The following is a 24,256-nucleotide window of genomic DNA, read 5'->3' on the forward strand; positions in this document are numbered from 1 at the left end:
ATAACATTTTTCCAAAGCATTCCTCTAGCTAGTGTAGGACTCATATTTAAATGTATTATCAAGTCAGACTTTTGCAGCAGCACATTTTGAAGTTGAATCACTTGAGTGAAAATACTTCTTGTTTTTCATGGCAAACATGCTGAATTTCCACAATCACTTTTTTTTTTTGTTCCCAATAACTGGGAATGATTTATTTTACATAAATGGAAACTCTCGTTCAGTAATGTAATTCCATTCTGCACCAGAGACTGAAGTGTTTCAAAGTTTAACATTAGTTAAATGCTTCTACAGTTAATTTCTGAAACCGTTAGGTGTAGATGCAGTGACCAGCCTTGTCTAAGCCAGTGCAATGCTTCTATATAAGCCACTCTACAACCATTGATGCCCATTAAAGCACCTGGCCCACAGTTGTCTATACAACAATCCTAACAGTATAGCAACAGGTGTGTAATTAGCAGCAGCATATATTTTGATTTTATATAAAATATACACGTTCCATCTCTGTGCACATCCGCATATATAGTTGACCTTCCAAAGTGTTTCCATTCTTTATTTATAACTTTCTCAAACTTTCACTTTTCAGGCTTAACTGTATAGTTTGATTTTTGCTCAGGGTGAATTTGTCAGTCTGGAAAGTCAGAATAAAAATGTTTTACATTAAGAACAAAGACAACAGAAGAGGTAAAATTTGTCATTATTAAACTTTTTGTGCAAAATATTTTGCACTTCATTGCATGTGAGAAGGAAGCAGAAGTATAGTACAGATTGGTATTGGTTTTGGTTTTAGAATGTCCATTTCAGTGGTGTGAGGTAAATCCATTTTAATTTGATCAAATTGCAAGCCTTTTAATGTACTTTCTGCCTTTTGCATTCATTTGTAAGAAGTTTTAAATAACAATTTCCCAACATTTATAGCGGCCTTATATGCTTAATTAAGATGACAAGTTTTTTTGCTGGGGCTAATTTAAAAATAATCCTGTCATTCGATGCACAAGTGTAGGTTGAAGGAAGTAGGGTCCTAGAGGAAGAACTTTCCTTCCTTTAATGCAAGTTGAACCTCTGTTAACCAGGGCTCTGGTCCATCAACATCCATGGTCTGGCAGGATCACAGATGTTCCAGGACCAGAGTCCCAGTAGAAGGCTGGAGGCTGGGCTCCCCAGCTCCCTGCATCTGGACTTCTAGGTACAACCTGGCAGGGCCAGGAGCCCGGTGCACCACAATGGGGTTGCCCAGTGGGGCCAGGAGCCCAACACAACGTGTTGGGGCTGTCTGGTAGGGCCAGGAGCCCAGCGCGCTGTGGTGGGGCTGGAGCTGGGCTGGCTGGCTTAGCAGTGGTAGGGGAATTGGCAGGGCAATGGAGCTGGCGGCAGTGAGTGGAGTGCGAGGAGAAGGGGTGAGAACCGGTCCAGGGCTGGGAGGAGCCAGTAGCAGGGGAGCCTAGCATGACCTCCCCTGGTCTGGCAAAATCCCTCATCTGGGACCAGTCTGATCCTGAGGGTGCCATACCAGGGAGGTCCAACCTGCACTTAAATTAAAGATGCTTTCTTCAGTCCATATTATTCTTGTGAGAAAGTTGAATGTGTTCAGGCCCCAATTCAGCTAAATACTTGAACATATTTAGGTCATGTGTCTCAAATTTAAGAATGAGTTTTGCTGAGACTGTTAACGTGCATGCTCCATGAAGTCAGGCTTTGCAGAAGCTATATTCAGTTCTGAAAAGTAGATTATGTTTATAAGTGCCAACAAACGTGCTTAAAATACATTTGTTTGCCAAGTAATGTCGTTTCTTCTCTTGATTATGATGGACAGTGTAACTTTCTTTAAATGGGAAATAAACCAAATATATTCCCTTTGCCTCACTGCTTCCTTGTATTCCATTGGGACATAAGATTTAGCACTAAGGAAACACGTTTTTGCAAAAGCCCTTTATTTAAAGCAGGGATGGACCACACACAGCCCCACAGAGGGATGTGGAGGCTCAGGATTTCTCCTGCAGTAAGGTAAGCCAATACTTGTGGCTCCAGCCCTGCGGGTTGAGGGGAGGGGAGGAGAAGGAGATTGGGGTGGGGCAGAAATGAGTTGTTCTGGGTGGAGTGTATGGGGCTCCAGGCTGGGACTGAGGACTCAAGATGGAGGTGCAGTCTCTGGGGTAGGGCTGAGGATGAGAGATTTGGAGTGCTAAGTGGGATCTGGGCTGAGGTGAAGGGAGTTGGGAGTACAGAAGTGCACTCAGGTCTGGGGCCAAGGGGCTTCGGGTGTGGAAAGGGATTGTGACTTGGGGCAGTGGGCTTGGTGTGGAGGTGCGGGGTCTTCTTTAAGGCTCCTGGTCAGCGAGACTAAGGCAAGCTCCCTGCCTGCCCTGGCTCCACGCTACCCCAGGAAGCAGCCACTATGTCTGGGCCCTATGCAGAGGGGCCAGGTGGTTCCATACTGTCTGCATGTTTCAAGCTGGCACTGGGAGCAGCGGCAGCACACAGAGATTCCCCAATCTCCACCATGCCGAAGGGCCACAGGGACGTGCCAGGGCTTCTAGCCCACAACACAAAAATTTGCTGCAAAGTGAATTAAATTAATTTGCACCTAGGCTCTGGTTTAAATATTGGTAGCACATCACTGCCGTACTTGAGTGAGTGAGAATATTGTGTGAAGCCGTGTTCTCGTAGTCTCCAGCAAAAAATTGAAAATTTATGGATGCTAGTCTACCTCTCCATTTTTCAAGAGCTTAAAATGCCAGAACATTTGATTTTTTTAAAAGTTTAGTTACTAGTAGATTCCTGTCATTACTGTGCTTTTTTACTGATTTTTTTCCCTTCCTTGTCTGCTCATCCACTGGGGCAGCAGAGCAGAGATCCGGAAAGGTGGAAGAGAGCTGCTTAACACAGGAGCAGTATGTAGCACTGATTAATACCTTGTTTCGGTAAGGTAGTTAAACAAGTGCATAACTATAAAGCATATAGTAGTTCCATTGCATGTGTAAGTGGCTTGCCTAAGGGAGGAGAAGACCTTTGAACTTCAAACTTGGTGAGGATTCACTCCCTATAATCTCTGTAGAGGCTCTTTGGGGCCTGCCTTTAGCGGGAGAATAAGACTGGAATATGGAGGAGGATGGGAGTTTCTCTGAATGGAAGCCGTAGAATTAATCTTCCCTCATACTCTGTAAAATGACTTTTTTCTGAATATATTAAAGTGTTATCAGACTGAATTTGAATGTAGAGACCATTTCATAATTACTGAGATACATCCCTGTGCAAAAGAAGAGGAGGGACTGGATTCCAAAGCCTGTTTTAAAATATGAAAATAACAGTTTAAAAAAAGGTACCTCTAGTGACATTCAAATCAGATGGTTATGACTTCTGAGGTAACTGGAAATAATAATGACGCTGTTATAAAATTCCCAATCAACAGCCTAGTTTTTTTTTTTTAAGTATTCCTGGAATCTAAAGTAGAGTTAGTGCCAAAATAGATTTGATGCTTTCAAGGCCTCAGAAAAATAATGCAGAGAGGGAAGGAAGAAACAAGAATAAGATATGGAAATCTCTTTGAATTAACTATGAAGGAATTAGACCAACTCAGATGCCAAATCTCTGCTTTCTTTAATGAAATGAAATTTAAGTAAAGAAGTCAAATGATAAATGAATTACTATGCTTCAAAATAAATGGGATGCCCCAAAGCCAGTAAATTCTTCAGTTGATGTACTGGAATTTTTTGATTGTGATTTAAGAATATTAGGCTAAAACCAAATGGGACCTATTGATTATTGACTTCAGTGCCTACCTGAGTTAAAAAGCAACATATGGACATCATCTATTTATGTAAATGTTTTAAATGCGACTTAAAGCTTATGAAAGGACCAGGATTTTTTATTTAAAAAAAAAAATTGATAGCCATTTGAAAACAGGACTAAGAATATACTCTCTGATATTGGGAGGCAAGCAGCTTAGATTAAGAAGTTAATTTATGATGTATTTCCTCTTGGAGTGCAAGAATGTCACACAACAATGCTTTTAGAGGCTAAATACAGCTTAATTTTGGGTTTACAAGTTTTAAATTGTGTAATGGCAGAGTAGCACAGTGGAATATTAATAATACTAAACCAGGAGTGGACAATACATTTTGATGGAAGGCCACTCCAAGAATTTGGAAAGTGGTCAAGGGCCACACTTTTCCATGATATTAATGGAGGAGGTGCGGGGTCTGGAATGGATGTTCGGTGCGGAAGGGAGCTTGGGAATAGGGAGTTTGGGTGAAGTTGTGACCTGGGGCACTGGACTGGTGTGCAGGGGATTGGATTATGACTTAGGGCAGGGAATTGTGGTACAGAAGGGGTGCAGGGGTTTGGGTTCTGAGCTAGGGCAGGAGGGGACTGTGATCTGGGGCAGGGGGTTGAGGGTGCCGGATCTGGGCTGGTATGGGTGCAGGAGGGGGGCAGAGGATTTGAGTATGTGGAGGTGGGGGGCAGAGAGATGGGGAAGGGAGAGGCTGTGGTGTCCGAGGCAGGCTTTGGCCAGGAGACTTACCAGCTAGTAGCCCATTCCAGAATCAGCCTCCCTGCCTGCCCCACCCCATACAGGCTGCAGCCATGTGCTCTGTGAATAACTACAAGCCCCTTGTGCTTCATGGCTGCCTGTTATTGAAATAGGAAGCTCCTATTGGCCAGTTTGTGGCCAAAAGCCGGCCAATGGGATTGTGCTAGGGGCAGGAGCAGCTCCTAAAGCTTCCTCCCTCCTCTCCAGGCTCAGTTTTTAAAGTGGAACTGCCCCGCAGCTGAGTTTGAGTGGCGTGCGAGTGGGGGGGCGAGGCAAGCGAGGAGCCTGCCTGGGGCTCCCCGCAGTGTCCATAGGCCAGATCCGGTGGCTTGGTGGGCTGAATCCAGCCTGCAGGACTTATTTTGTCCAGGCCTGTACTAAACAAACAAGTGCAAAGCCTTTACTCTGTTGCCTGATCTCAACAAATGATTAAGATGCTGTTTATTCCAAGAACTATTCTTTTGTAGTATGATTTCAGTAGCTCCATTACTCACTCTTTTATACATTTAGGCTACATCTACACTACATGCTTCTTGTGCAAGAAGCCTTTTGCACAAGAGGTTTGCGCAAAAACTTCTTGCGCAAGAGCACGTCCGTACCTCAGAGCAGATCGCAAAAGCAATGCGCTTTTGTGTAAGAGAGCGTCCACACTGCATGTACGCTCTTGCGTAAGAAAGCTCTGATGGCCATTCACAGAATGGCCATCAGAGCACCTGTGCTTTTTCCCATAGGGGTTTCTTGCGCTAGAAACCCCTCTGGAGCGTTCACAAGAACTCTTACACAAAAGGGAGTTATGCCTCATAGAAGGAGGTTTACCTAGGGCGGAAAAAGCCTTCTGTTCTGCCGTTTTACTCTTGATTTCCTTGTGCAAAAGCGCATTTGAGGTGTGGACACTCCACGGGTTTTTGCACAAAAACAGCTGGTTTTGCGCAAAAGCCTTGCAGTGTAGATGTAGCCTTTCAGTTATGCAGGAGGCAAAGGAAATGTAAAACTGTCTAAATTCTGCCCCTGAGTTTCTCCAGAGAGGTTCAACAGAGATTATGGCACTGATGACAGAACAGATGAACTTTTGGACATTCACTGTGCAAGCATAAAAGAAATGTCACATAAATATTGGTTACACACAAGTATACCATAAGAGCAAGAAGCCTTATTGAGAACCATTGATAAAAACTTGTAATGTGCAGGTGTAAACAAGCTTAATTTTCGAAACAATTGAAGGAAAAAGTAAGACCCCAGGAGGGCTTTTTTGTGTATGTATCACAAATTACCAGTTTCAAAAGAACTTGTTATATAGGTCAAGCAGAGTTAATCAGCAACAGACAATGAAAAGGCCAAGCTCATATTTAATGTGCATATTTAACTGTTTCCATGATAAAATTTTCAAAAAAGCCTACATTCCATTTTTAGAATTCCTGATGGCAAGTGTACACACTGGCTCCTGCATGCCTTCCGTGCTGCTGTTTCTGTAGGAGGCAGCATGGAGCGGAAGAGGGGCAGCTCCGTGGGAAGTGGTACATGTAGGGAGCTGCCTGTTGCCTCCTGCCCGCCTCTCCCCCCCGGCTGCCTCCGATACAGAGGCAAGGGGTGCGCACATGTGTGTATGTGTGTAGTCCTTTGGATTAACCAGTAACCCAGAATTATTCATTAATTGTTTAACAACTATATGCTATCATCCCTATTATGCGTTTAGAATGGCAGCTTGACAATTATGCACGAGATATCAATAAATTCAATATCAAACTAAATATTTATCTGAGGAGACCCAAGGAAAATAATATTAGAGTCTGGACAAAAGCTTTATTAGATATTGCTATATAGCATTCAGTTACAGACTGAATCCAATTTACCTTTGAGAAGACTCTCACTTATTAAAGAAAAAACTATTACAACATCCATGTGGATTATTCAAGGATGAAGGAACAATCATATTGTACATTTGGAGGGTTGGGATAGTAAAGCTTCTCATACTCATCTGGAATACTGGTGGCCAGCAAAGCACTTGCTGGAGGTCTGCAGAAAGCAGGCTGACAAAACAGTACTGCTTCCTCCTTATTTCTAGCTCATAATTTGAATTAATAGACATCTAAAATACATTACATGCTTTTTTTAAATTACTTTTCCACATAAGCAACTGCTATAGCTGTAATATAGTTGTTAAGGCAGGACTGCATGTAGAGGAAGTTTGGCTGTAGAATTTTCCATAGAATTAATCTTTACTGCAGAACTCTCTCCCATAATCTAAAGTTTCAGTTTTAAAAATAATTTATCTCTCTCATGATTGTAAAGAAAACCTCTAAATCAATGGCTCTCAACCAGGGGGAGGGTGTACTCCTGCACTACACGGAGGTCTTCCAGGGGCACATCAACTCATCTAGATAGTTGCTGGTTTTACAACAGGCTATATTAAACTACTAGCAAAGTCAGTAGAAACTAAAATGTCATGCAGATAATGACTTGCTTATACTGCACTACGTATTATACCCTGAAATGTAAGTACAATATTTGTATTTAAATCAGTTTATTTTATAGCTAGCTGGAGTTACCCGATTAATTAGCTCAGACTTCCTGCTGTGTACACAGTACCAAAAGCCAAAATAAGCTATTCCGACTTAAGCTATCCCATTGACATAGTTGAAGTTGCGTAGCTTATTTCAGCTTTAGCCCCATGAGCACTGGCTCCACAGAGCTACCTCCTCCCCCGCGTTGCTCCCTCAGAGGCAGTAGCGTGAGAAGGTGGTTGTCAGGAGGGATGCCAGAGCAACCTCTATCCATGGGGAGCTGGGGCCTGCCGCAGATAGGTGCTGCTGCTGTTCCACACTGCCTCTGTATCAAGCAGGAACTGGTCTGCGTGGGGAGTTGATCTTTAAACAAGTTCCCTTCATGGACCGGCTCCATCTGCCACCCCACGCTGCTGCCACTGATACAGAAGGCAGCAGCACAGGATGGCAGAGAGCTCCCCAGAGTGGCTGCCGGCCCTACCCCTGGTAGAGCACTTTAGTCATGGTGTACTGCTAAAAATTGTTGTGGCTATATCATTACTAAAATTAATTAGATCTAACATTTCTAACCCATAACAATTACTGAAATAAAATGTGGATTGTAGCATTTCAACTAATGAAGCATTGCAACAAAATAATGTAGCGTTGCAACAAAACTGGCATTCAGCCATTCTATGTAATAGTGTTTTTTATACAGTATTACCATAGTAATTGATCTGGAGGATATTGAATAACTGGTTGTTGCTGACTTCTGGAAATAAAAGAGTCTTTTTAGCAACATGTGTAATGTCTGAAGGTAAAGTAACCAAGATAAATGCCTGTGCTCTGCTGAGAATGTAGTTTATAAAGTACATCAAGCCAAGGTTTGACTTATTTGCCAATGAATCTAGTCCGTCTGTGAAAGTGCTTCTGCATGATATAAACAAAACCATATTCACTGGCAGTGTGTGCAGTAATTGTTGAAATCTGAAAATGTAAATACAAATTGAAATAATTTGTATTGCAGATTAATAGAATTGATATTAGTGGAAAATGCATCTTTTGTGGCAGTTTTAAAAAATCCTAATGCTGATAGAGAAGTTTCTGGATGTGTTTATTTCACTGAAGAAAGTTTGAGGGAAGGCAGGATAGGAGAAGTGATGGGGGTTAAATTTTCCCTTGCATTTCCTTTTTACGATAATGAGAATTAGAAAATAAACTGACTTTACTCTTTTTAATCTCCAAGCTAAGTGAAATACAGAAACTATAGAATTGGGATAACTTAAAAAACAAAACAAGAAAAAACTCAAAACAAAACTCTGTGGCCTTGTTTAACAGGAATTATACCTTTTTTTCTTTTTTTGTTTTTTCTTTTTTTAAATGATCAGTACATCTGGATATTGGTCATGTTATAAAAAAAATGTGAAGAATATGTATACAGTATTTAAAATATAATAAAAATGAGTGGAAATAAAACCCCTTAGTAATAAGATGCACAGAGTATGTATAGGATTCTTATACTTTGGAGATTAGATTTTAAAGAGTTAATTGCCTTATGTTTTTAAAAAACCTATACCACAGATAACATGTCTTAATTACTAAAATAGCTTTTGCTATTTGACATTTTATAAGATTTATAGTCTTAAACCAGGTCTACACCAACCTGGAAGGTTGGCTTGAGGCAGTGGTAGATCTTGGAGCCTCTGACAGGTGATCCTGACTAGTTTGGCCCGGAAGCTATCAAGCTCTGGCACTTCAGTTGCCCCTCCACCCACTGTCATGCTGCTCCTGTCCTCTGCCTTGGAGCTGCCCCCCTGGGAGCCTCCTGCTTGCTGTGAAGAGTGTGGGAGGGAGAAGGGGGAAGGGTGCTGATGTCAGGGTGTCCCTTCTCCTCCACTTCTGTACCCTATCTCCACACTGAGAAAAGGGGATGGAGGGAACTTGACAATGCAAATCTATCACTCACTATGTGTCTGTCATTCTCACAAACTCACACTGTCCTTCACTCTCATCTCCCGACCCACGTACGCATACGTGGGGAGTTGTTGCTTTTTTTACTGCTTGCAAAGTGGGTTATTTTGGGTTTTTGACAGTCTGTGCATTTCATAATTTTCATTTCTCCCTTAATGCTTAAATTTAATTATTTGAGTAGTGAGTTCTAAAATTCCCAACCTGTCATGGATGGAGTACTTATCTCTGTGGTGATTGCTGCTCTTGGAAGTGACTGGCATGTGCCTGAAGGCCCTGAGAGAAGCAAAGCAGGGGTCTCCACATGCTGTCCTTGCTTGCAGCTTTCATTGCTCAATAATGAGGAACCGTGGCTAATAGAAGCTGTGGGATTACTGCCTGTAGAGGAGGAACAGCACATGGTGCCATGGAGCTTTTGCTGTACGTGCCAGCTGCTTTCAGGAGTGTTGCAGGGCCAGGGCAGCAGTAAACCTGCCTTAACTCCACTGCTCCACCACCCGGAAACCGTCTCAGTTAAATGGTGCCCAGCCAGAGCCTGCTTCCTGAACCTTCTCCTGCACCCAACCTCCTGCCCCAGATGTGAGTGCCCCTGCACCCAAGCTCCTTCCCAGGGCTTGCATCCTGAAACCCCTCCTGGACCCTAATCCCCACCCTGGGCTAAGCCCAGAGCCTCTCTCACACTCCATCCTCCTTGGTCTGAGACCAAAGCTTGCACCCAACCCCTACCCAACCTGCTAAAAATGAGTGAGGAAGGGGGAGTGAGTGAACAGGGGAGGCCTTGGCGAAGGGGTGGAGCAGGGGCAGGGCCTCAAAGAAGGGGTGGGAAGGAAGTGGGGCAAGGTATTTGGGTTTGAGATAAGTCTTACATTGCACTTAAATTGCAAAAGTGATCTTGTGGTTTAAAAGGTTGGAAGCCACTGACTTAAGGTAATGTAACTCCAGCTACGTAGAATATGTAGCTCGAGTCAGCTTACCTTAAACTGAGCTTCGTGGTGTCCCCACAGGGGGAGGCCAACATGTACAAACACTCTTGTCAGCTTCACTTACTCTTCATGACTACAAGGAGTTCAGTGGCTAGCCAGAGCTGCCTTTAACATTCGATTTATGGATCTATACTAGACCTGCTCAATCAAATACTAGAATGTTGAGCTTCAATGCAGCCAGTGAAGACATTTATTTAAATTAGTTCAGTGAAGTAGTAGATCTTTGAGGAGAGAAAAACAGCCTGAGAAGACAACATCCATAGAGCATCTTTGGATCTTTCTTGCACCTGCCCCCCACTAGCAGTTTCACGTATGGCAAAAAGAAGATGGTGTTTTTAAAGCCACCCTGCAAATAAAAACTGAAAGAAAAGCCCCAATCTTGTGTGTGCTAGGGTTTGGTTAGGGTTTGATTTGATAACTTTTTACTCATTATGGCTGTATGCTGTAGCTTTCTAGGAGCCTCACCAAAATGAATGCATTACTAAACTTGAAAAGTTTTCAATACATTCATCATATCAAAATTTGTTTAAACAACTTTTATATGCAAAATAACAGTATGACATCTTATTATTTCCAACATTAAAAGACGGGTCATCTAAAATGCCATTTAAATTCAAGGCTTGTAATTAGACTGTCAAAATGGCAAATCGATCAATTGATTTATTTTCATTTTTAAGATAAAGATACCGCTATAACTGTGAAGAATAATACAGAAGATTTCTGTCTGCGAGATACTCTGAGCATTGCATCAACGGATTCCTTTGTTTCAGCAGCTGAGGTAAGAGTCAAACTGATTGTTTCTTTAATCATACTGGAATCTTTCTTCTATGAAAAATAAATAGATGATTAATGTTTGTCTTTGCTTAAATTAAAAGCTAATCTCTGTGCGGAGAAAGTAAATGGCATCTCACATGAAAAAATGCCTCCCTTTAAGGACAACTTCCGAGTACTTTCTTTACCATGAATCCGTAGAGCAGGGGCCGTCAACCTTTTCAAAACAAAGAGCCAAACTACATCAAAATTCAGGTCAACAAAGAGCTGTGTAAGAATACCCATTTACATGACTGAAAATATACGACTTAATATTATTGATGATTGACATAATGATTAATAATAGCATAAATGAAACATTTCATTCAAGGATTTTATTTAATGAGGGTTCTTCTGCTGCATCTTTTCACACATTTCTTTGAAGTTTACGTCAGTACTGGTCAAATTCAGCTTCATGCATGCATTCAGGCTGTCTTCTGTCAATCTTATGATGGGGCTGGAGATGTGAGGGTGCAGGAGTCTGGGTTTGGGTGTATGGGGTTTTAGGACAGGTGTTTTGGGTGTATGATGGACTTGGCACAAGGTTGGGGTGGGGGAGTGTTATAGCAGAAGGTTTGGGATATGGGGGTGCAGGAGTTTGGGTTGGGAATGTATGAGACGCTCAGGATTTGGGTTTATGATGGACTCAGGGCTGGGACATGCTAGGAATGCAGGAGTGTTATGATGCTGCCGTCAGATGCAGCAAGATACTTGATCTATGTCTACATGTGCAGTGCAGACATTCTCTTAGGGCTAGTTCTGATTCCCTTCCAAAAGCACAGAAAAAGATGTAAGATGTTCTCTTCCTATTCAGTTGTCTTGGCCATTTAGCAACCACTCCCTGAAATTCATGACACCTCCCAGTGACAGATTCATTTGGGGATCCTACTAGTTACTTTTTAAGAATTGTGTTTCCATTGGAAGAGGAAGTCAAGGAAGCAGCAGTTCATAGGAAACTACATATTCTTCTTCGGGTAGTGTCCCCGTGGGTGCTCCACTCTAGGTGAAGGGTTGCCCTGAGCCGCAGATCGGAGCTTTGCAAAGCAGTTTTCCCCCTGTTGAGCCACGCATGCTCAGAAGGCGTCTCGAGCCCTTCCCGCCCTCTGCAGCGCGCGGCTCAACCCCCTCCCTTTCAGTTCCTCTTTAACCGCCCTCGTCAGCGGACGGAGCGAGCAGGAGCTCCCTCACAGTCTCTCAGACTGTATTTTCCATTAGTTAGGTTACATAGTTTTTCCCCTGTTACTCCAAGTTAGTTTCCCTTGTTTTTCTCTTTGAAATAATAACAACAACATATTTTTATAAGAAGAACGAAACTGACAACAAAATCCCCCCTCTGGGACTAAAACTCCCTTCAGACCGGAGCCCCGGGTGAACTAGAGCTCTCTCTCTCCTGGCTCCTCAGCCAGAAAAACACATAAACCATATAAAAGAAAAAGAAACGAAATACCAACACTTTAAAGAAACAAGAAGCAAGGTTGGGGTGGGGCTTTAAAAAATGCGAGCAGTGCCGCGAGCCTATGCCGGCTTCTGACGGCCACACAAAATGTATCCGCTGCTTGGGGGAAGCTCTCTCACCCCACAGCTGCACGCACTGTGCTTCCCTCACGGCGAGAGCTAGAAAAGATAGAGAGTTCCGCCTGAGGATGATTTTATTTGATAAGGCTCTGCAGCCTTCAGAGCAGGGGGAACCGCAGCATGAAACCCCCCTGCCACCGAAACCTACAAGGCAGAGAGCCTCACCATCTCGCTCTCTCCCGCCTTCTTCCTCCCCCAAGACCCAGGGAGAGGGGCAAAGAAATCCGAGGACCCCTGCTAATAAAGCAGAGGGAAAATCCTCGCGGTCTACATCAACGCCGGTGCGCGCTGCTTCTGAGCCCTCCCGGGAACGCACTGAGAAACCCGGGCGAAAAGAAAAGCCGGCGCCGCTTCAAACCGCGGCGCCGCTTCAAGCCCTGGCACCGCAAAAAACCCCGGCGCCGCTTAAAGGGACAGCACCGCTAAAACAATCCGCACCGCAGCAGAGCAAACCCCATACACAGCCGGCACCGGCTGCGACCACAAACCAGAGCTCTACACCGGCACCGGCAGCAGACAGCGAGAGGCATCTTCAGGAGTCTGCTACAGAGCTCTCTAAGCCACCGTCTGACACTCACAGCAGGCAGCAACATTCATGCCTCCCTCCCATTGACTGCTCACCTGGGACATCCTTTGCAAGGCATTCCCCTGCCAGATCTATGTCCCCAGTGTCCTTGCAAGGCGCTCCCTTTCCAGATGATGACCGCCACACGACATATTCTTCGCGACAAACGTCGCCAAGGGGGTCTCGTTCCTACTATCAGAGGGCTGGACCGCAACAAAACCCATTGCACCCTTACTGGTCTTACCCGCCCCCACCTTACCCACCCCAATGGGGGCCCTGGGACCATTGGGACCCATACAGACGCCAGTCCTCAGTCCACTCCACACCATCTCGGAGGGGTCTGCCTCATCCACAGCCCCTACCCCCTGCATCACACACAGAGCAGGAGGAGGAGGAGGAACGACTTTCGGATAATGAATCCGATATTCAATCGATAAACATCACACACCCAGATGACCTGAGTGCCCAACAGGACGATGCGGTTATACCATCAGATACCGTAGCGATTGATGACCTCAAACAGTTTCAGGAGCTATTTAAGCGGGTAGCAACAAGTCAGCATGTCTCCCTACAAGAAGTGCAAAAGAAACAACACCACTTGTTAAAGAACCTGCATCCTACGTTGCATAGTAAGATTGCCCTGCCAATTGACGAGGCAATCATGGAAACATCTGAGGATCTGTGGAAGACACCCGCATCCATCCAACCGACTAACAAAAAGATTGATAGAAAATATTTTGTTCCACCAAAAGACAATGATTTCCTCTTTACGCATCCACAAGCAAACTCCTTAGTGGTTGAATCTGCACAGCAAAGAGCGAAGGTACCGCAATACAAGAATGGCAATACAGACAAAGACCATAGAAAGCTCGACTTCTTTGGAAAAAGAATATATTCCTCTTCTACCCTACTACTAAGAACATCAAATTATTCTGCCCTCTTAGCGAATCATGACTTTGATAATTATTCAAAGTTGGGAGAACTGATACCACATCTCCCTGAGTCCAAAAGAGCTATCTTGAAAGCAATAGTCCACGAAGGCCATACCATCGCTCGCACTGCCCTCCAAACGGCAATGGACGTTGCTGACACAGCAGCTAGAACTACAGCTACGGCGATAGTCATGCGCAGAACTTCCTGGCTACAGTCATCTGGAGTTCCCCAAGAACTTCAGCCCAAAGTAGAAGACTTACCATTTGATAAACAAAAATTATTTGCAACTTCTACAGACGAAATGCTACGTAACAGTAAGAACTCGAAGACCACACTTCGCACACTAGGCATGTATACACCGCCTTTCAAACGCAGACGATACACCCCATATAACACGTACAATCGTTACAGATATGGGCAATACAACCGACCACAGAGACCCTATGAGGACACTAGGCCAAGGCAACGACCTCAGAGATGGCGACCTAATCAAGGCCGCCCACCAACTACCCAGTCCTCCAAGCAGCAAATTTGAAGTCGTGGTCGAGGGTCTGCAATACCTCCCTCACGATCTAGCAATAACGCAACATGGCCATCTGTTTACCCACCGTTTGCGGCCGTTCCTCCCACAATGGGAATCCATAACATCGGACCGCTGGGTTCTAGACATAATTCGAGTAGGATACACTATCCCATTTACCACTACCCCACCTACCCTTCCCTCTACCCCGTCCCTTTTCAGGGACCCCTCTCACCAGACTCTACTAAAACAAGAGATCGATCGCCTCCTTTCAATCGGAGCCATAGAAAGAGTACCAGTAGAGTTTCACGGGAAAGGGTTTTACTCGAACTATTTCTTGATCGAGGCAAAAAACGGGGGGCTGGAGGCCAATATTAGACCTCCGCAAACTGAACAGGTTTCTCAAGAAACAACGCTTCAAAATGGTCACACTTACAACAATCATTCCTGCGCTAGATCAAGGGGACTGGTTCGCAGCCCTCGACCTACAAGATGCGTATTTCCATGTAACTATCCATCCCGCCCACAGACGCTATCTACGCTTTACTCTCGGCCAGGATCATTTCCAATACAATGTCCTCCCCTTCGGCCTCTCCTCAGCTCCGAGGGTATTTTCAAAGGTACTAGCAGTTGTCGCTGCGTACCTCAGACGCCAAAATGTCATCATATTCCCCTACCTAGACGACTGCCTTTTAAAGGGCTCGACACAGGACGAAACCGCCTCCATGATAAGTACGACCACATCCCTCCTCAATCGTCTAGGCCTTCTACTCAACGAAAACAAATCAACACTGCACCCAGTTCAAAATATAGAGTTCATTGGGGCACGCCTGGACTCAATCACAGCCCGAGCATACCTACCTCGACAACGTTTCATAACTATGCAAGAAATTATAAGCGTAATGTTTACAACTCTTACCACTACAGCTCTTACTTGTCTCCGACTAATGGGCCACATGGCTTCCACCACCTACGTCGTCCACCATGCTAGTCTGCATTTCCGATGCTTCCAACTCTGGATAGCAAGTGTATACATACCGTCACGACACTCCCTCAACAAGACGGTGACTATTCCACCAGATGTTCTTGCATCCTTAAGGTGGTGGACTATACCGAACAACCTCCTTACAGGTGTTCCATTCCAACAGATCGAACCCACTATACAGATTACCACAGATGCTTCCCTCCTTGGCTGGGGAGCACATATGAACAATCAAGGGGTTCAGGGAAGGTGGTCCCCATCCGAGGCACGACTACACATCAACCTCCTCGAACTGCGGGCAGTAAGGAATGCCTGCGCACACTTCGCCCCCAACATTGCCAATGAGACGGTCCGCATTCTAACGGACAACATCTGCACAATGTTCTATATAAACAGGCAAGGCGGAGCCTGCGCCCGCTCCCTCTGTGCAGAGGCTATCCGCCTGTGGAACTCATGCATCCGCAACCATGTCACCCTGGTAGCATCCTACCTGCCCGGGGTGAACAACACCAGAGCAGATTCACTCAGCCGCAACTTCACCTCGGATCACGAGTGGGAGTTACACACAGAGGTCGCAAACTCAATCTTCAACTAATGGGGATGGCCATCCATAGACCTTTTTGCATCTACCCAGAACGCCAAATGCCCCCAGTTCTGCTCACGCGCAGGACTTGGCAAACATTCCCTAGGGGATGCCTTTCTAATCAAATGGACAGCCCCCCTTCACTATGCCTTCCCCCCCATACCATTAATCCCGAAAACCTTACGCAAGATCTGCAGAGACGGAGCCCTAGTCATCCTGATAGCCCCATCATGGCCCCGCCAAACTTGGTACCCGTACCTGCACAGGCTAGCGGTTCACCCTCCTTACCTGCTACCTCACCGTGTAGACCTGATATCTCAGAGCAATGGAACGATACTGCACCCACAGCTCCACACCCTACACCTTCAGGCTTGGCTGCTCTCTGGTTCTCGGAGATAGAAAATCACTGTTCCCAACAAGTGAAAGACATCCTCCTCCACAGTAGGAGACAATCCACTCGAAAAACTTACCTACCAAAATGGACTCGATTCTCCCTCTGGTGCCAGCGAACCAAGGTAGAACCCCGTGTCGCCCCATTAAATACAATTTTGGACTACATTCTAGACCTTAAAGTGTCAGGTCTGTCAATTTCTTCTTAAAGAGTCCATCTTTCTGCAATAACAGCGTTCCATACCTTCATTGATGGCTTCTCCATATTTGCCCATCCTATCACTAAGAGATTCCTTAAAGGGCTCCACAACGTATACTCACCCCGTAAGGCACCACCCCCCTTATGGGACCTAAATCTTGTTCTCCACCAACTCACCGGACCTCCTTTCAAGCCTCTGGCTACAGTACCACTCCCCTTTCTCTTTATGAAAGTCTGCTTCTTATTAGCTATCACGTCCGTCAGACGGGTGAGTGAAATTGGGGCATTAATGGTTTTTACAAAGGACAGGGTCATACTTAGACCTCACCCAACATTCCTGCCAAAGGTCTGTACAGAATTCCATGTAAATGAACCGATCGTACTACCTACCTTTTTCCCGAAACCGCATGCATCACAGAAGGACGCCACTCTGCATACCCTGGACATTCGGAGGGCTCTCGCCTTCTTCCTGGAAAGAACAAAACCATTTCGTAAATCCGAAAGACTTTTTATATCCATCGCTGAGCGTTCTAAGGGAACACCTCTGTCATCACAACGAATCTTAAAATGGATCTCCACATGCATAGTCAAGTGTCATACCTTGGGCAATAAGCCACTACAGTGCCCACCAAGAGCGCATTCCACTCGAGCCACGGCCGCTTCTACAGCCTTTTTGAACAATGTCCCCTTAAAGGATATTTACCGAGCAGCAACGTGGTCTTCAGACCACACCTTTGCCAGACGTTATGCAATCCTACCGCAACTTAGACATGACTCAGCAGTAGCTACAGCGGTGCTCTCTACCACCGCTAAACATTGACTCCGGCTCCCTCCAGCCATATGTTGAATACTGCTTGATAGTCACCTAGAGTGGAGCACCCACGGGGACACTACTCGAAGAAGAAAAGGGAGTTACTCACTCACCTCGTGCAGTAACGAGTGTTCTTCGAGATGTGTGTCCCCGTGGGTGCTCCACGACCCTCCCTTCCTCCCCTCTGCACGGAGTCTAAATTACTCGGGCGGAGATGAGGAACTGAAAGAGAGGGGGTTGAGCCGCGTGCTGCAGAGGGCGGGAAGGGCTCGAGACGCCTTCTGAGCATGCGTGGCTCAACAGGGGGAAAACTGCTTTGCAAAGCTCCAATCTGCGGCTCAGGGCGACCCTTCACCTAGAGTGGAGCACCCACGGGGACACACATCTCGAAGAACACTCGTTACTGCACGAGGTGAGTAACTCCCTTTTTCTCATTTAGAAGTAGTTGTTTCTGGGGCTAATTCTAGTTCAATGGCATGTTAAGTAATCCCACAAATAAAGAGTGCACACTATAAACAAAACTTCAATAAAGGACTACTCAACATGAGTCAAATGGTTTCTGATTGTTAATGTATAAGTCTCCTTGCTGGAGACCAGGTAAATGAGAAACATATTTAGATGAATACACTAGAGAGGAAGGTGATGAAGGCCCTTAGATGTTTTAAAATTGACTATGAAGTGTACAAATGGTGTTTTCAGTCTTTCTTTTGAGATATCAGAACTTGCCTCCTCTACATATCAAGCTGCAAGAGGATTTTGATAGTCTTTTGAGGGTCTGGAACATCAGAGCTGTAGGTTGAAACCCGAATTGCCATATTCCCAGCCACTAACCTGGGGGAAGGCAATGGTCTTTCTCAGTGTTTCTCAACCAGTGCTACAAGTACCTTTACAGGTACTCAAGAGAAGTCTGGGGGGTACATCAACACAACTGAAATTTGGAGAAAACTGAATTTTTGTTTTAAGTTTTACAGTGTTTTTCTCCTTTCTACACCCAAAAAATTCATCACCCACCTGGCTATGATTAAGTTGTTTAAACAAACGTGTTGCAACAGACAATTGTGTGTCTGAAAACTGTAGATACTGGGGCTACTTATACATTTTTTTTAAAAAAGGGGGTACTTTATAAAAAAGAAAAAAAAAGGTTGAGAAACACTGGTCTATCTTAACCTGAGCCACAGTTGGTCAAGTTTTCATCCTATACCAGTGAGGTGCAGATGCAAACTGGAAGTTGCTAATAAAAAAGTTGCTGCGAGCTGAAGTTGCTAATAAAAAGGCCTCAGTTCTAAAATAATAAACTATTAAATCTCTGAAAAGCTTTACCTTTCAGGCATCTCAGTTTTGGGAAACCAATCCCATTTGGTACAATCCCCTGGTCTCGTCACATGTCAGGTTTGACTTCAGGACTTCTAGATCTAAAAATGTGACCTTCACAGCTTGAGCTAAAGGATTTGGTGTGTTAGTTTAGTGGCAGTAGCATGCTCAATATCTTCACATGGTCTAGCCACAAGAGAGGGGTGAAGAATCACTATGTTAATGTGAATTATTTCTCTCTCTCTCCCTTTTAAAAAAAGGATGTATTTACACACACACAGATTTTTTAAAAATAAAAAGCTTTATTTCCAAACTATTCAACAAGGCAGCCATCTTGTCTGTTGGATTATCCTAAGCTTGTCTTTACTCTGGGAAGAGAAAGCCATTAAAAATAAATGAGGCAGTTTGCTGTAGGTATAGGCAAATGAACAATTATTACTTCCGTGTATTTTAGCTATCGGTAGAGAATTGTGATCCCCAAGGAGTAGGTTGTGTTCTTCAGGGATGTTGAAATAAACCACAAATTTCTACATTCTGAACCTGGGTATGGAGTCTACTTAACCTCACTGTTGTCTGTAACTGGTATATATCCTCCTTTTTGTTCCATTTCTTTACAAGACAAAACTGTTGTGTCATCGTGTTTACTTTGATCGTAATTAATCTTACTAATCATCCTGAACTAGACATTCTCTTGTTGAAGAAGTTTGTAAGAGTCAGTTTCATAGGAATTTTTGGCAAAGCTATGAATATGTCTTTTTAAAATCTTGGACGTAGTGTGCCTCAGGGAGTTACAAATTATGGAGTTAGTGCTCCCTTTGGTACTAGCTTGGGAGGTTTTTTTTAAGAAACATTCCATGCTCTATATGTTACTAATTCTGTTTAAATTTTGTACTGGTGCCCAACACTGTAGTATCTGACCCTTTGTGGCAAGATTTATCTCCACTGTATCAGATGTGGATGTGAAGGATACATGTTAGAGCTTCAGTGTTTCTGACTGTTTGCATTCTGAGAGTAGTTTTATGACGGAATTGTCTGCAGATCATCCTTCCTTTCATAATCTGTTCGACCTGGTGGAGGGCTGCAGTCAGTCCCCATCTCTAAAGCCCTGCACATCTGCAGATATCTGTTTTATATCTGCAGCTGATATCCACAGCTCACTTTTGTGGACACAAATGCAGATGTGGGTACAAATTTTGTATCTGTGCAGGGTTCTACCCATCTCCCCTGACCTCTCCACAGCTAGTCCTACCCATTGCTGTCCTCCAGGGGCTGGGGAAGAAAGTTGTCTCCTTACTGCACCATACAGTAGGAACCCTAGCCTTGTCCCTAGCTGCTTCTTCCAACTAGGGGTGTGAATGTGTATTCATATACACGGTTAACTGAGGAGCGCGGGCTCATCAGTTAACCTTCATGGTTACATGCAGCCCTCCCACTCCCATGTGTGCTGCTGCCTCTGCTGTATGTGCAGGGAGCTACCTCTTCCCTCTTCCCCCCCCAGCAGCAGCTGGCAGCACGGGATTGGGCTGGTGGGAGCTGATACGCGCTTAAAAGCCAGATCCTTCTGTGTACTGGCTCCCGTGGAGTGTGTACACACCACACACACACACACACACACACACACACACCATGTTGCTGCCTCTGTGTCATACAGAGCAGCACAGGCAGGGGAAAGCAGGCAGGAGCCAGTGTTCACAGGGAGCCAGCTCCCACCTGTCTCTGCACCCAGCATGTAAACATGTAACCGCTGAACTTTTCAGTGGTTACATGTTTAAAATGTGTTTATTTAGGTTAATGTCCCTACTTCTAGCTGCACTTCAGATTCCAGTTTAGAAGACTCCCTGCTGATCAAGTATCTGCACCAGACACCTGTCAAGTTGCAACAACTTTAATTTTACCTTTGCCTTCTACCTTGCCTATTAAGTTCTTGAGCTGCCATGGGAAAGTCAAAAATAGCCCAGGCCAGGCTTAACAATGGGGGGGGGGGGGGGGAGTCCTTGTCAGTCCTAAAAAAAGCAATTAGCACACACTAGACCCAAAAAACCCTGGTCCTAACCTCAGGATGGGAGAATAGGAGCTGTTTTTTTCTGGTCATGTAATGGAGCCCAATCAGGGGAATAGGGCTAATATGCCACATTCTTGTACGTATAGGACCATATGAGCTTCCGTTGCACTCTTTAAACAACCCAGCTATCTAGGATGCCCCACATCCAAACCCATGAGGAAGCTGGGCACCCATTAGAAAGATGAGGGGTGACCCTTCATGAAGCCAGAGAGCCCCTCTCTCCCTTGCCTGTCCAGATGAATCTTCTAATCTCTGAGACCACTGGGGTGCATGGACAGCCTTTGGTTTTTTAAAGTTCTCCAACTGCTTCTAGAAATCCTCCTGCTAAAAACTGAGCCACTCTAGAGGTAAAACACCTCTTTTTATTGTCCTCTAGTTTTATGAAAGAACTGAATGTTCATTAGTACACTAGCTTCTACGTTTTATAGATTAAATAATTGTCACAAATTTTATTTGATTTATTACTAGATTTATTTCCTTTTGATTTGGATAGTTTTTATAATTTAGATGAAAATTTTTACAGAAAAAGGATAAATTGCTGCAGTTGCACTATTAGGAGTATTTTTAAACTAATATATTTTCTTTTCTATGAAAGTGCCATGTTTTATTTTTCATATTCAGGAAAGTGAAAATGCTACTGTTACTCTGACTAGGGCATTTCAGGTCTTAATTCTCCATTATAGACCATTGAGTAAAATATATATACTCTGTAGCTGTAATAACTAACTTATGTAGCTGTAATAGGTAACTTTGGCTTTGTGCTTCGATTTATTGTGTACTACTATATGCTTCTGTTTGAATATATTGTAAGTTTGAAAAAGTTTTCTATAAACACTGTAGACGGTAACTGGAAAACAGATTCTATATGAAGTAAGATTTTTTTCCTTATTCTGAAACTACTGGGAAAACTTGTACAAAAGGTATGTTTATATCTCAAATATGAAAAAATACTATAACATCTGTTTATTTTTACCACCACTAATCAGCTACAATGTTACTTACTATTTCTAAAGCATACATTTGACAAGCTTCACATGAAAGAACTTGTTGCTTTCTTAATTTAAACACAATAACTTTAGAGAATAACACTCTAAATCCTCTAAACACGTTTTAAACTATTTTGTTACTATGAATATGATGCTATTGTTAACTAGTATCACAACTTAAATCTGATACATTTTCACAGCTGCAGATCTATTTCAGGAAGTCAGTTTATCCTAGTCCATTCTGCTGGGCCAGCAAATAAACAAGACAGAACAAAGATTTAAAACTCTCAAGACAGAAATGTAAATTTTCATGCTAGTTTAATTACTTGTAAATTGCTCTATGTACATTCTTATCAATTTTAAAAAGTTTTTATTCTTCACTTAGTCTATTAAGTACCCAGTCTTGCTTTAGAACCAAGTTCAGGAAAGCGTCTCTCTCCATGCTTATACACGCTAAGTCCCATTGAAATCAGTGGAATTTAAACACATGCTTAAGAGCTTTTCTGAATTAAGGCCATAAGTCTGGCCATTGTATTCACTGGGGTTTGCTCCAGTGAGGCCCACAGAAAAGGCCCATTCAGAAGTATATTTTTTTGATTAATGTGCCTGGAGAACTTTTCTTGCCACCACTTAGATAGAAATATTCCCAGTGATGAGGAAAAATATGCCCATAATTTCTTTTCTTAACCTTAATGTTAAGGAGAGACTGTATTTGAAAGAAACATTGTATCAGTTATTTGTCTTACTTTGAATATATGTAGAAGACAGTGACATAACTATGTTAAAAACAGCGTATATTTTAATTGTTGTAAAAGTTTTATTTCAGACACTTCTAAATTAGGGTTTTGATAGCTAGCTGTACAGAATGCCTTTTAGCTGATCTGCAGTAATATTGTAAAGTAAATTTTATTGAGATCATTTGAATGTGTGTTCCATTTACTAAATGGAAAAATGTGGGCCTTTAAACGTTTTTGGATAGATAATAAGAATGATGTAATATTTGTAATGGAAATGGTAACTGTTTCACCTACTAGCCACAGCTACAAAGAGCGAAAAAATCTGGTATTCCTAACATTGGATGCTTTATATTAATGTTTTTGAAGGGTTTAAATATTGTTTTCTTTAATAATTTGTGCATGGGTAATGATGGATTTCTGTAGTAGTGTCAGCCAAAGGTTTAAACTCAAATATTAGAAACTGTAGATAGAGAAGAGCCCCCCCCCCCCCCTTTTTTTTGGCACCCAGAGTAAACACTGGATTGTAATGTCTTCATAGGAAATCTGGTTTAGTAATGAACAGCCACGTTTACTAGGAAAATGACAGTGATTTTTTTTTGACAACCATTCGCAGCTTTCTTTATGATGTTACTCTCTTCCTCCTTTTAGTGCCTCATCAATTTATTCTTCATGACCGGCAGCGAGACATTTCATTTCAACAAACCCTGTTGTGGGTTTTTAAGTATTCAAATTGAAAACAAACTAATCTGAGTCTGATCTACAATTTAACTCTTCAGAAGCCCAAATCTAAAATTTAGCTTTCATATTAAAATCCACGGTGTTCAATGATGGTGTGTTGGTTTTAGTAATTTAGCAATTTAGTTACTAAGCTTTAACAAAAAATGTCTTTCAGCTTACTGAACATAAGGAGTTCCGAAATACCTGTGGTTTAGAGTCTCTTTGCCATTGTCCATTATATGAAGAAGCTATGCACTTAGCAGAAGAGGGCAAAATTTATTCCAGAATATTAAGGTATTGATTGATGTATAATAATTAATTTCCAAGAGAAGCAAAGGCATAAGCTAAATACTCTACATCAGTGGTTCCCAACCTTTTTTTATACCATGTACCGGCAAACTGATTCAAAAAATGTTGGCGGACCAGCACTGAAATACTTGCATATTCATCATTGTAATGAATTTATTTGCATATCTTCATATTCATTATGGTAATTTTAAGAGGTCATATGTTACTTTACATTGCATCTAGATGCACACAATACATGTCATTGTAATGGATATTTTTATTATTTCCCTCCCAACGTATTCGCTTTCCACCTTAAAAAAATCATACACTTAATAATGCATGTGCATGCTGGCTGGGAGCAGTTGGAAGCCAGGGGGAGGTTCCACTAAGCTGGAAGGGAGGAGAAAGGAGTTGCAGGGACAGCCACCCATCATGCGCTGCTGGGACAGTCACCCTCTATATGGCGCTCAGCCCCAGTGGCTGGGGCAGCCACCCTCTATGTGATGCTCTGTCGTAGCAGCTGGGGCAGCCGTTCTTCATGCAGCTCTTGGCCTTGGCTGATCACCGCAGCTGCCCATCATGCAGCCCTGCCAGCCAGGCCATGTAACAGCTGCCAGAGCTGGAACTGGAGCCACAGTGAGGTTGCCCCAGTAGAGAGAGCCTCGCCTCAGCCCCAGCTCCAGGCATAGCACACCCAGCTTCCAGCCACACCACTTACCGTACTGCTGCGTGGGGAAGTGGGCGGGCAGAGAATTTTTTTTGTATACACCCAGGTGCGCACGTTCTAGGGACCCCCATCATTAGCAACTGGGGACATGGACTGGCAAT

General features: G+C 43.6%; 1 protein-coding gene across 3 annotated transcripts in view; it reads left to right on the forward strand.

The window, feature by feature from the left end:
- Positions 1–24,256, forward strand: part of MIGA1 (mitoguardin 1) — a 65,669-nt gene that overhangs the window by 29,636 nt on the left and 11,777 nt on the right. For all 3 annotated transcript variants that reach the window (XM_075936323.2, XM_006129576.5, XM_006129577.5), the window contains exons 8-9: positions 10,637–10,737; positions 23,316–23,434. In XM_075936323.2, coding sequence (XP_075792438.1) covers positions 10,637–10,737; positions 23,316–23,434 — 220 coding nt within the window. The remainder of the gene's footprint in view (positions 1–10,636; positions 10,738–23,315; positions 23,435–24,256) is intronic.

The sequence above is a fragment of the Pelodiscus sinensis genome, chromosome 9 (assembly GCF_052426305.1).
Source record: "Pelodiscus sinensis isolate ZL-2025 chromosome 9, ASM5242630v1, whole genome shotgun sequence".
Lineage (NCBI taxonomy): Eukaryota > Metazoa > Chordata > Testudines > Trionychidae > Pelodiscus > Pelodiscus sinensis.